Raw genomic sequence first — 12,356 nt, 5'->3', positions numbered from 1 at the left:
ATTCATAGTTAACATAAGATTCCCGAATGTTGGATTTTCTTGGCTGACATTTGTATGATGTGTTCACAATTTTTCAACATGCACAGTATGAAAAGTGTGTAAGATGACTAAAATTCAAAATCTTATGGTAGAATTAAATAAAAAAAAAAACATGGAGCTTGATAAATTGCTTTACAGTTTATTAATAATTGTATGAGCTCTTTCTGTTTCCTCAATTTTGGTCATACTTCCCTTCTCTGCTCCTCTTCAGGTAAGACTAACAAACTTGTCCATAAGATTTGTTGAATACTTGGTTTAACGTTGTCACTGAATTAGTTATTTAGTTCTTCGACGTGATGAAATGTTACTCTCTGAGGAGGCAGGGATTTTTTGCCCACCATACTTAATTTGGTTATATCTATTGCACACACATTTCTAGAAATACAACATTTCCCTCAGCTAAATGAACAATACAAATAATTTCTTTTCCTTTTGTTTTCTTTTCTTGAAGCCGATCTACAACTTATCCATACACAGAAACCCAGATGTACAGCCAAAACACTGGGGGAAATTATTTTGATACTCAAGGAAGTTCTGCACAGGTGACAACAGTGGTCTCCTCTCATAGCATGGTGGGCACTGGAGGGATTCAGATGGGTGTCACAGGAGGACAACTCATTAGCAGCTCAGGAGGGACCTATCTGATTGGCAATTCAATGGAAAATTCTGGTCATTCAGTGACTCATACAACGCGGACTTCCCCAGCTACAGTAAGTATTTCAGACTGATGTGAAATCTCTGGGACTAGTTTCTTAGTCACTAAGATGTTCTTTCAGGCTGATACAATGTTTGTGACAGAAGATACAGCAATATTATGCTAGCAGAGTAAGTACTATACAGTACTTTCTTTGTAATATAAGAAATAAATACATGTATAAACAAGATACAGGAGTGAAACCTAAACACAGAGACCTTTCCCTTGATGGGTTGCAAATATTTACATCTTCAAGGTTAAATTTTTTCATGCAAGTAATACATGTGAAAACTTTGTGAATGCTCACAAAGTAGTATGTCTGAGATGAATATTGTAGGGGAATTCAACCAGCCTCGCCTAACACTTTTTTTTTGAAAAAAAAGGAAAAACAATCTTGTTGATTATAATTATGTTAAAATATGTAAATATTATGTAAATGTAAAATAATGTAACTTATAAGTAACTTCCCTGCATTTGTAGTTTTGTTTGTTTGTTTGTTTCTCAATATTAGTGTATGTCTGGTAGCTTATTTCAAAATATTTGCATTTGTTTGTTCAGAATACTACTTTGTTTTTACTCATCCATGACATTTCCTAAACGTGTGGTGTGGAAAAAAAGCTCATTGTGGAAGTGTCTTACAATGCTATGGGAAGGTGCACGCTGTTATAATTGTGATAGATACTATTGTGGACACTTAAACATAGACACAGACCTTTTCCTTAAGAGCTTTCTCAGTTAGTCCTTATTCCTATTAAGAAATGGCCATCAGGAATACTTTTACCTAATTCCTTCAGGGTATTTTGATGTGGTTGCAGAGATTTGGAAGTAATGGGGAACAGGACTGGGAGATACAGAGTAAGAAGATTTGAATAATGTCCCAATGGAGATAACACATGATTAATAATACTGATTTATCAGTAGTCTAATGGACTATGAAATGAAGGGACTTTATTTTTAAGAACTAGTGTAACAAGTAAAAATCTAATATTCTTATTTTTATTTTATCCAAGTTTTATTTGGAATAATGATGAACATTTACTACAGCATTGGATAATTTATATGATCCAATAAAGTATCTTAAGTTTAATTCTTAGCAGTTGGTATAGATAAATACACAGGTTTTGTACAATCTGTAAACTTACTATTTCATATAAACTTTGAGAATGCTTTAACTGTGTAGTATTATTTTCTGAGAGTAAAATTTATGAAGACTCATAATGAGTGAAGAGCATACTTATCAATAATGTAGCAAGAGCCTTCAGCTGGCAACAGATAATTTTGTATTTATTTTCTGTGACTAAATGAAAAACAGTGTTTTTGAACATTTGCCTGCACTTTACATGATTTTGATAGAAAAAAAAAAGTATTTCTGAATAGAGCAACATTCCTCTTTCAGATTTATTTAATTAAATCAATACTTTTTTCTTTTCTTTTCTTTTAAAAGGTTCATTTGGCTTATTTAAAGATATGTCTTGCAACTTTCTACATGGCTTTATGATTACCAAGCATAGGTAGAACAAGAATATCTTTCTGTAGTCAGAAGTAAGGAAGTGGGTCTCTAGACCGAGTAAAATTGGAAAAGTGGTGTTACTTTAAATACGTTAATACTGGTGATATTCCTAAGTATTTGTAGTTGATTTAAATTTTTGCACATTTGAATACAAATATTGCCTCTTTTAGAAGTCATGCTAGTCTTCTCCTTCAAGTAAGTTCAAACAAGAATATGTGCAGTTTTGTGGTTTACATATCACATTGCAAGTTTAGTTTTCTATTGTGACAACAGAATAAAGACATGAAATGTTTATCTGAATGTGAAATCAAGTGAGGTATAAATGTGTCCAGTAAACACAAATGAAGAGTAGTAAACTTAATTTTAAGTTGGACATGCTAGAATCACTTGAATGATATCAAAACTCTGTTCTTCATTTTAAAGACTAAAAACTGGATTTTGTTGCTGAATTGAAGTCAGATTTGCCAAATTTAACAAAATCTGAGGTTCGTTCTTTCAACAACACTTTGTCTTCATGTATCAAAAATCAGCCTCTTTTAGTTGCTCTAAATAACCTTTATAGATCAATATCAACTGTTAAGAATATTAAAAATGCCCATATATAAATCACAATGATTTAATTGCATTTTTTACACTAAAACAATATCTTCTGTTTTCTTTTTAAGGTACTGTTTATTTTGTATACTATAGTTCTGTAAGTAAGATGTAGTGGATTTCTTTCTAATTAAGTGGGACACTTACTTTAGATTTTATCATTTTAGGCTCTTCATATGTATTGTTCAGCTGAAGTATTGAAGAGTCAGCTGAAACATTAAAGGTTCAACTAAAACTGTAAAGTTAAAACACAAAATCTGTTTAAATTTTACTAGAAGACTTAATTAAACTATGCAAAATAGAGCAATGTAATGTTTTATCTGGATTATACCTTAGAGACCTAGAGCTCGTTTCACTTGTGATCCTCATTTGATCTTCATCATCATAATATTTTTCATTCTTGCATAGAAAAGATATTGGAGAAATCAAAATAACATGTATGCAAACTGATTTGCTATTATAAATTTCAGCAAATATTTCCAAACATTGAATAAATTTGAAGAATAGAAAAAGGATATAGGAATGAATGAGAAGTTACTTATTGCCACATGTAAACAAACCAAACATTGTTTATTTTTGCCATAGTTTTGTTTACATACAAAGTGCTTTTTGTACACTACTACATATACATTATTTCTTTTATGCAGTATTCAATAAAATAGACTCATAGATTTTTTTTTAGTTTAAGTCTGTCTTCACTTTATTTTGTTGTGGCTGAGTTCAGTTTGGGGTTTAATAAAGGGTGAATATTTGTTCATAACTTGATTCATATTAATTTCTCTAAAGCATTTATACAAGAAAGATCTCCTGCACAAGCTATAGGAGGTGATAACAGTGTTTTTATAGCCAAAATATTAAGATTTGTGCACTTTCTTAACTGTTACAGCATAAATACTATAGTGGCTTATGTTAGAGTTCATAAAGACAATTTTTTTAGCATTTTCTTCTATCATCTCACTTCCATTGATTTCATTGTTTCTTCCCATGATATCCTGTGCTTACCTATTAAATTATTTCTCTACTTATTAAAAATGTATGTATATTTTTAATACAGTATAGAGGCGTTCCGATCCTAAGACCTATATCAAATGTTAGGGAGATAAACAGCTTTGTAAATTGACCCTTTTGATCTCAGTATATGTGGATAGGTCAAAAATAGATTGTGAATGCATTGAACAAGAAGTGATTCACCCTAGCTGGTTGACCATTTGAAATGAGTTTACATGTTTCAATTTGTTTGAAAGGTCTTGGCTAATTGGTAGTTATCCTTGAAGACGTGGCAGCTAGAGTTAAAAGTCTAACTTGAAAATTGAATTGCCATATTAATAATGAAACTTAAATCACCTACAAGTGTCTAAGGGCTAATCTCGTGATAAAATACATATATATATGTATATATGTATATATATAAAATGATCAGATCAGCAAATGTCATAATACTATGAGTTTAAAAAATACAGTTTTTAATAGTAAAGGTGTTGCTATGCTTGTCAGCCAGTGAGAGGCTTTCCTCCTCCCCCCCTCAACTTTAGTCTTTTTTTTTTTTTTTTTTTTTTTTCCTAACAACCTTTAGGATTGTGCTGCAGATACAGTTGTCATTCATCAGTCATCACCAACTACAGGAAGTCTCCACTGATGCTGTTTCAGAAATGTAGACACTTTCAGTGCAGATCTAAATATGCATTAAAATAAAACCAAAATTAATATGGACATGTATCACCACAAATTATTATTTCTGGTAGCAAGTAGTCTGGTAGCAGTAGAGTATGCTCCTATCCTTAAATAAGGGATGATACCTACCCAAAACGTGTCATGTAATTAATGAAAGAGAATAATAGATGATGTAAGGAAGCCTAGTGTAGACATCATATCCTGATTATAATAGCTCTACTGAAATTATATTATTGTTTTATGAAAAAAAGCAATAAATGTTAAAATGTTTCATCTAAGCTGAAGTGGTTATCATTTGGAAAATAGTTGGAGATTAAATTTTATTCATTAATCTCTTTCCCAGTAGAGGAACACTTTCCACCTCCATTCTTCAATTTTTCTGATAATTTTTGGAAGAATTGTTATTCATCTGTCTGTCTTAACAAAAAACAAACCATTTCTGATAAAATAGAAGATGCATAGATTTTTATGCTGCGAAGGAATATTAGATCGTCTGGTCTGATCTGTTACATTGGCAAGATACTTCCTTATGTCTTCTTCAACTGAGCACATTAACATGCCTTTTTTGGAAAAGAAAAAAAAAGAACATCCATTTTCAGACAGAAAACAAATAATATTTTTTTAATTTCTTTTAAATGAGTCATAACAATGGTTAATCACTACCATTGATTAAAAATAAATAAATAAATAAAAACATATGTAGTGTGAATTAACTAAAATAATAATTGGAGGATTTGTGGATCCTGTGCCTTTATAAACCCCCTGCTTTAGTTTCTCCTTCAGAACTCTGGAGCATCATGGCTTCTTCTCTACTCAGAACAGTAGATAGTTTTCAGTGTTGCAGCGTGGCCATAATAATTTTTCTTGCTCTGCCCATATGAGTTCCTTGCAATGTATGTCTTCAATTGACGCTGTGCCCTTTCCGCAAGACAAGGAATAAGGGGAAAGGGAGAATGACCCAACTAAGGTCAGCCATACCTACCCTGTCCTGTGTCTCACTTCTTCACCTTCGTATTCGCCTTGTTCCTCTTCTGAGTTAAGTCTGGCTTCAGCTTCCATTTGCTGGCTTTGGCTTCAACTTTCGTTCGTTGGCTTGTGGTCTGTTTTCTAAGTAAAAAGCCTTGTTGCAAGATTTTCTCATAGTTTGTTTCCACTTTTGGCAATCAAATATTTATTCTGGTATTTTTATATCAAAAATGAAGATGGAGTATTCTTGGAAACAAGATTTATTCCAGTGTAGCATTCCAATTATTGATAAAAGTCATTGCATGACACACAATGATTTTGTGATACTGAGATATTCAAAATGGGTGTGTCAGAATCCATGAGAAAATTTTCCATTATTTCCTTTTATTTGAAAATGCACTAGCTGTATGCAAGATGACATTCCACTAATATTCTTTTAACAGTCATTACCAGTGGTGTGAAGGTATCACCTTTCTGGAGAACTGGATCTTTCTGATTCTAAATACCTTTTTTTGTTCTAAAACAACCAATCTCCCTCTCTGCCTTGACATACATGCTTTCAGGTTTGGTTTTAACAATAATCAGAACTCAGCTTTCCTTTTGGCTTTTCACTTCTGATTTTCTTATTTGAGTAACTCCTAAAAATGTGTATGACTTTTTCATGTTTTTCAGAGTTAAGTAGAATGTGCATTCTCTGAAGTTCTCACCTAAACCTGATTTTTTTTTTTTTTCTGAAAAGTATTTGTATCATATATTGGAGATATTACCAGAGAGAAAACAAGTTTAGAATCTATTTGAAGCTGTAGATAATAGTTATTACACATAGAAAGAACTGGATGACCATAGGGAGAGAGAGTGGAATTGGTCTCATTGTTTGAGAACCACCATCATGGAAGAGAAACATGGAAAACAATTTTTCAGTTGTAAATTCAGGAAGGAGAAAGTCATCTGACCTAAACATTTTGGATTTTATCAACCTATGGCTGTTACAAATACTTTTCCAGTTTAATCACAAAACGTCAGGCTTTAAACTTCATCTGATTGTCTTCAATCTATATGTCTTCACCTCCTCAGAACAGATTTGTGCTAATTAGCTGAATCGTGAAAAAGTACTGCTTCTTATGTTGTTGGTTCTTAGGAAAGCAGGTGGTTTTTTTTGCTTGTTTGTTTGTTTGTGGGTGTTTTCTTTTTTTTCTTTTTTTTTTTTTTTTTGTAAGTGGATTTGGGATAGTTATTTGCTATGTCTATTTTATACACATCTGAAATTATAATGCATGTTATGTTTATCTAGTAATAAGTTAATGAACACTAATGCATAAACTAACAAGAAGAGTAACTTCCAAATCAGTCATTCACATAATGACTGAACATTGCAGGTTTATGGATGCATGTACTGGGATCAGACTATTGTATTTGTTAACACCAGGGAAATACCCTTAATCGATAATAACTGTGTCGGAATATAAGGCAACATTTTAGATGGCAAACAAAGTAAACTGAGGGTTAAGTCCAAAATGATAGTTTTCATGGCTACCATGCTTTAATTTAGTTCACCCTCAATATTTATGTTACTGTAAAAACTGATTATTATGCAATATTTAGCATAGTTCAGTAGGATTTGCAGTGATAATGATACTGTACATTTCAGTTATCAGTCAGAACATTTTAATAAAAAATATTTTGGTCTTTTTAAGAGAAAAATAGAAGAAATGTATGACTGATCAAAATAAATGAATATACACTCAAATAAATGAATGTAATTTTTTGTGTCTTAGCATTTTAGATGCAAATAATGTTAGTTTTGCGTGGAATCTCTCAGTGCATATTGCTAGAAATGCAAGGATATCAGTCTTCTATGTATGCAGTACATAATGTAAATGTTAAAATTATTTTTCATATTTTCATATTCTTTCTGCAAAATATCGTAATTAAAAAAAACCCTACATTACCTATGTAATTGATGTTCGTATGTGCTTATGTGCTGTTTTGAATAGAAATGAAATTACAAATAAATTAGTGTCTGTCTGTCTTCAGATTAAACTTATTTTATGCTAAAAACGTTGAAGAGGTGAGTGTATAGCTTACTTAGGAAGAAGGTTTCTGTTATTAAAGAGAGAGAGATCTTTAGAAAATTTAACAAACTTAACTTTACAAAAATTTAGACTAGAAATAATGAACAAAATAATTGGTAGTAAGTACAATTTCTGTTGAGAAGGTTGTGATGATTACTCAGTTTAAATACAAATCTGGTATCTTTCTGTGCTTGAGTTAAGTAACATGGGTTAGTGTTGGCCAACAATGGTTAGTTTACATTATGCAGAAAAAGTGAACTAGATGATCCTAACAAAGTGAAAATCTTGTTTTAAAATCTGGGGATTGGTAAACATAGATTTATTGTCCTCAATGGTATTAATGGTGAAAGCTACTTTAAAAAGAAACCCAAGCCACAACATTCCCCCAAATGACAACAGAGAAAGTTCTTCTATATTTGGCTAATTGCATAGCGCCACAAACCATTGAAGAAATATGGCAGTGAGGAATCAATGTGATCTGTAATGCCTCTTTTCTTTATAAGTGTAATTTTTACTACTTTTTAACATACTGGTTCTGTAAACCAGTGGGACACGTTGCAACAATAAAATGAGAGTAATGCAGTGGAACAAGCAGTACAAAGGAATGAGAAAGAGGACATGTGACTTTAGTGTTGTAGTATTGCTGCAGACTAAGCATTGTTGAACAAATAACCTATGTTTCAGAATTAGGATTTGTATGTGTATGCATTCTTTGTTGTTTGATGGTAGAAGGGAAATTCTACAGCTGTAGTGAGTTGATCTTACCACGATGATGTGTTAAACTTGTATTTATCATAGTGCATGCTTTTAAAATTTGAACATTTCTATGTGATTGAGTACTTTAACCTCCTAGTATTCTCCATTGAAACAGGAATAAATCAGAATATTAAATTATTTCCTTGCCAGAGTATATTTTCTTACACAATAATAACATATTCTCAAGGCACTTCTATAAAAGTTTAATATATTTAATATTAAGTAGTTATAGGAAAGAAACAATAAATGATTTCTTATAATTAGTACAATAAAAATATCGGTCAGTCATTCTCTTAAGAAGACGGGAGAAGCTAATTTTATATGTACAGTAAATTGGAATATCAAAGTATTTTTCAGTTTCTGGTATATGGAGAATTAATTAATCTTATACTGATATGCCTAAAATCTTTGGATAGTGCTGTGATTTTTGAAGTAGGATAGGAAGGGCTCATGAAAAAAGTACAGGGAGAATGACAAGTGGTTTTAAAAATATAGGTGACATTTTCGTTGCTTTTGTTTTGGCCATTTAATGTAGCTATTTAATTATATGCCTTTTATTGCACATCCTATTGTCTCTGTCATTTTCGATGTTGGTTTTGCTCGGTTAAATTACAGTTAGGTTCCAATTTTATTCTTTAATGCTGTTGTTATGGAACATCAAAAGATCCGCTGATATTCAAAGAGAAAAGAAGAGGAATGGATGTGAGAGTGTTTATACATTTGCATTTGGAGAATAACTACTGTATATTTAACTAGCGGTGTGATGTTCTTTTCCCTTTAAAAGACAAAATTATTGTGAACAAAGCTTTTTTTCCAAAGGCTAGATCCTGTAGTCCGTGTGACTCCTGAGTTTCCATTTGTTTTGACAGCTGGGAATATTCAGAATGTGCTGCTGCAGTAGTCAGTTACAGCGATAGCCTGTCCCATTGAAGCTAATGACAGAAAACCAGTTGAATTACTTGGGGTTGATGAGATGTGCTTGTTATTGCAAAAAGTAGAAGTTTTGTTTCAAATTCAGTTGTGTTTTTTTTCAAGCTGTACACTGTTCTTTCTGATTTGGAAGGAAAAACATATGGACACCTTTCTTAAAATTCTGCTTAGGTTTTGTTTGGTTTTGTTTTGTTTTATTAGTGATACCTTTGTTCAGTCAGTCATTGTTGCTTTATTGTTGTTGTTTTGTTTTGCTTTTTTTTTTTTTTTTAATATGTTTCAAATAATTTCCTGAGCAGGAAGGAAAGTAAAATGGGTTTAGTCTGTGATCCTATTATATAAATGCAAACAACATGCCTTTCTGACCTCATTGGGGAAGTTTGTGTTCAAGGGGACCCTGGAATGAGGCCTTTTAGAACGTATGTCCTAGCCAGGAAAAAAAGGAGGCATTTCTGTTGGTCTGTAAGCAACCTGTCAAAACTTCTCTGATCAGGCTTTTTTACTATCTTGTCTTGAGTCCTTTTTTTAATGACATCTATTATCAGATTGAAATGGCGATTGAGACACTGCAAAAGTCTGATGGTCTGTCCACTCACAGAAGCTCTCTTCTCAACAGCCATGTAAGTTGTCTCTTCTTCACATACACTCTCTCTTGCTTGTTCTGCATGCTTAGCCTGCCTCTAAATGTTTTATTTTATTACTACTTTGCAGTCTTAATCTTCCCATTTTATTTGCTTGTAACCTTATACTACATCTCCCATGGCTTTATTTTGTCAGGTTAAATGTCTTTGTGGTATATAGCACTGTATTATCTGTTTCGAAGGCTCTAAACCTGCATTAACACAAATTAACAAATTTGTTTTGCAGATTATAGTGTAAAAGTCAAGGTAATGTTCAAATGATCCTTCATTAGCTAGCTTTTCAAGAAAGTTGCCTACCAAGAACAATCTGTGTGCTCTGTATTAATTTGGGGGCATGTGAAGGATGAAGAGGCAAACAACACAACTAAATATCTTTTGATTATTTTTAGATTTTTCTTCACTTATTCTAACTAGACAATTCACCATGAAATGATTTAGGAATTCTAAAGATCCGTATCATGACATGGAAAAAAAATGAAAGCAGTGTGTTAGACTGAAGTACACTTAACTGTCTTTCTCTTTATTCATACTTTGAAAATCTTAACAGTTAAGAATTTTCCACATAGGAAGCTAGAAGATATATGTGTAAAAAAACAAATATAGTGATAAAACCATTAAATGTAACTTTGACATGAAAGGAAAAAGGACCGAAGTTAGTTTAAAACTTAGTGTATAAAAATAATATTACTTTGTTAGTTCCTAGTCTTTCTTGAAATGCTTTTTTTCTGTCAGTATTTTTATTTTTGTATTTGATATTTTTTCCATGTTGATTGGTTCATATTCATCTTGCCTCTTTTCTTACTTCTCAGCCTAACTTATGTAGGTTATTCAAATTTTTTTATTGCTTTACTGTAGAAATTTAAATTTGGTCTGTGGTCTTAATTTAAAAATGTGGTTATAGAGCCTGTCACTCAAAAATCAAATTAAAAATGTACATGTAAGTAGGATTTAGTTCAGGATATTTTTTTTTTTTAATGGGTCTGGTAATTTTGTAATGAAAGCTAGAATTGTTTTGTTGCTTTGTGCTTAAGTTTTTGTGTGTTTTTGTTCTTGTTTAATTGGTTGGCTGGTTGGGTTTTTTAGTTTGTTTAGAAAATGACAAAAGTTAATGAGGAAAATCATACTACACAGTTATGAAACAGAAGGACTTTTAGATTTCAATCTTCTAGATTTTAGTTCTTTTGTAAACATCTTTGATTTTATAAAAGAATTGCTTTGGAGATAGGACAACCAAAAATATTAAAATTATTTAAATATCATTGTTAAGAGACCGTTACATTTTTTGCCAAAATCTCAGAAGGTTGTGTTAGCACTTGAATTTATCCACTAGCTGATAAGTTTATGTTTAATCCCATTACAAAGTCCAGAATTTGTTACAAAACTGAGACTAAATATAAAATAAGGTCCTGTAAACCCTCTACTGTATTCCACTAGTTCCCAGTTCTCTGGACTATTTACTACTTAATATCACTATTAATTTTATGTGCATCCAACTGTTACAGAAGTGTCGTCATGCTATTCCTTTCTTGACTCTTAATTTTTTTTCAAAATTATTCTGATGGGAATGTTATCTTTGATTCTGTGGAGTGGAAAAAAACAACAACCCCTGTGTGTATTTTTTTGGCAATCAAATTTTCCTTAGCCTCAGTCATTTTAAAATAAGTTAATACAATCTAGATGAGATTTATTGGCCACTTTACCTAATTTAAAGCAATGCTTATTGACTTTAAACTCAAGTAAAGGCAATATGGAGGGAATTTAAGTACAGGTTTGATCTTTGTGTCTTTAAGCTCTTATTAATTTTGTCTTCTACTGGTGGTTGGCATTTATTAAAAGAATTGGCTTTAATAGGTTTTAAAATAGAATTCTAAATTGTACATTTAATTAGTAGTAACTTTCACTTTGCAGGTGATGTATTAATTTGTGGGAAATACAAAGTCTTTGGGTTTTCACGTTGTGATATCTGTATTAGGTTTTTCTGGGATTTTTTGACTGAATTAATGTGTGCTTACTGTAGGGAATTTGTCATTTCCTCTTCTTTTCTCTCCTGATTTATTTCTGCATGAGTCTGACTTATTAAATTAATTGGTAGTTTAATGTTTTGTGAATGTTACAGCTCAATCAGAGTCAGAATCAATTTAACAGGTCTGACTCTGTAAATATTTCATACTTTTACCAATGTTACCCATACAGTATGGTAAACACGATGAATTAAAAAACTAGAATTCAAACCTGAAAAGCTCAGTTTTAGAATTATGTTTCTTCTTGTGAGGAAAAAAAAAATAAAATAAACCTTAAAAGCTACTTAGCAGCAAATTTGTAATATTTGTAAACAATTCTCTTTTTAAAATCATATATTAACTGCACTTTTCCTTCCAGGTTATAATCTAATAAATGATTCCAAACCTTTGCTACTGAAGTAACTCCTGGAGCAAAAATTCTTACATTGTACATATCTTTGTGTGGGAGCTGGGGGGTAGGAG

General features: G+C 31.6%; 1 protein-coding gene across 4 annotated transcripts in view; it reads left to right on the top strand.

The window, feature by feature from the left end:
• The window catches only part of RFX3 (regulatory factor X3), a 132,441-nt gene that overhangs the window by 83,786 nt on the left and 36,299 nt on the right, over positions 1–12,356 (top strand). For 3 of the 4 annotated variants that reach the window (XM_068667950.1, XM_068667949.1, XM_068667947.1), the window contains 2 exons: positions 491–749; positions 9,778–9,852. In XM_068667950.1, the coding sequence (XP_068524051.1) occupies positions 491–749; positions 9,778–9,852 (334 nt within the window). The remainder of the gene's footprint in view (positions 1–490; positions 750–9,777; positions 9,853–12,356) is intronic. The other variant, XM_068667948.1, reaches the window with a different exon arrangement.

Source organism: Anas acuta, chromosome Z (genome assembly GCF_963932015.1).
Source record: "Anas acuta chromosome Z, bAnaAcu1.1, whole genome shotgun sequence".
NCBI classification, from domain to species: Eukaryota; Metazoa; Chordata; class Aves; order Anseriformes; family Anatidae; genus Anas; species Anas acuta.
The sequence above is the reverse complement of the archived record's forward strand: the minus strand, read 5'-3'. Positions and strand labels throughout refer to the sequence as shown.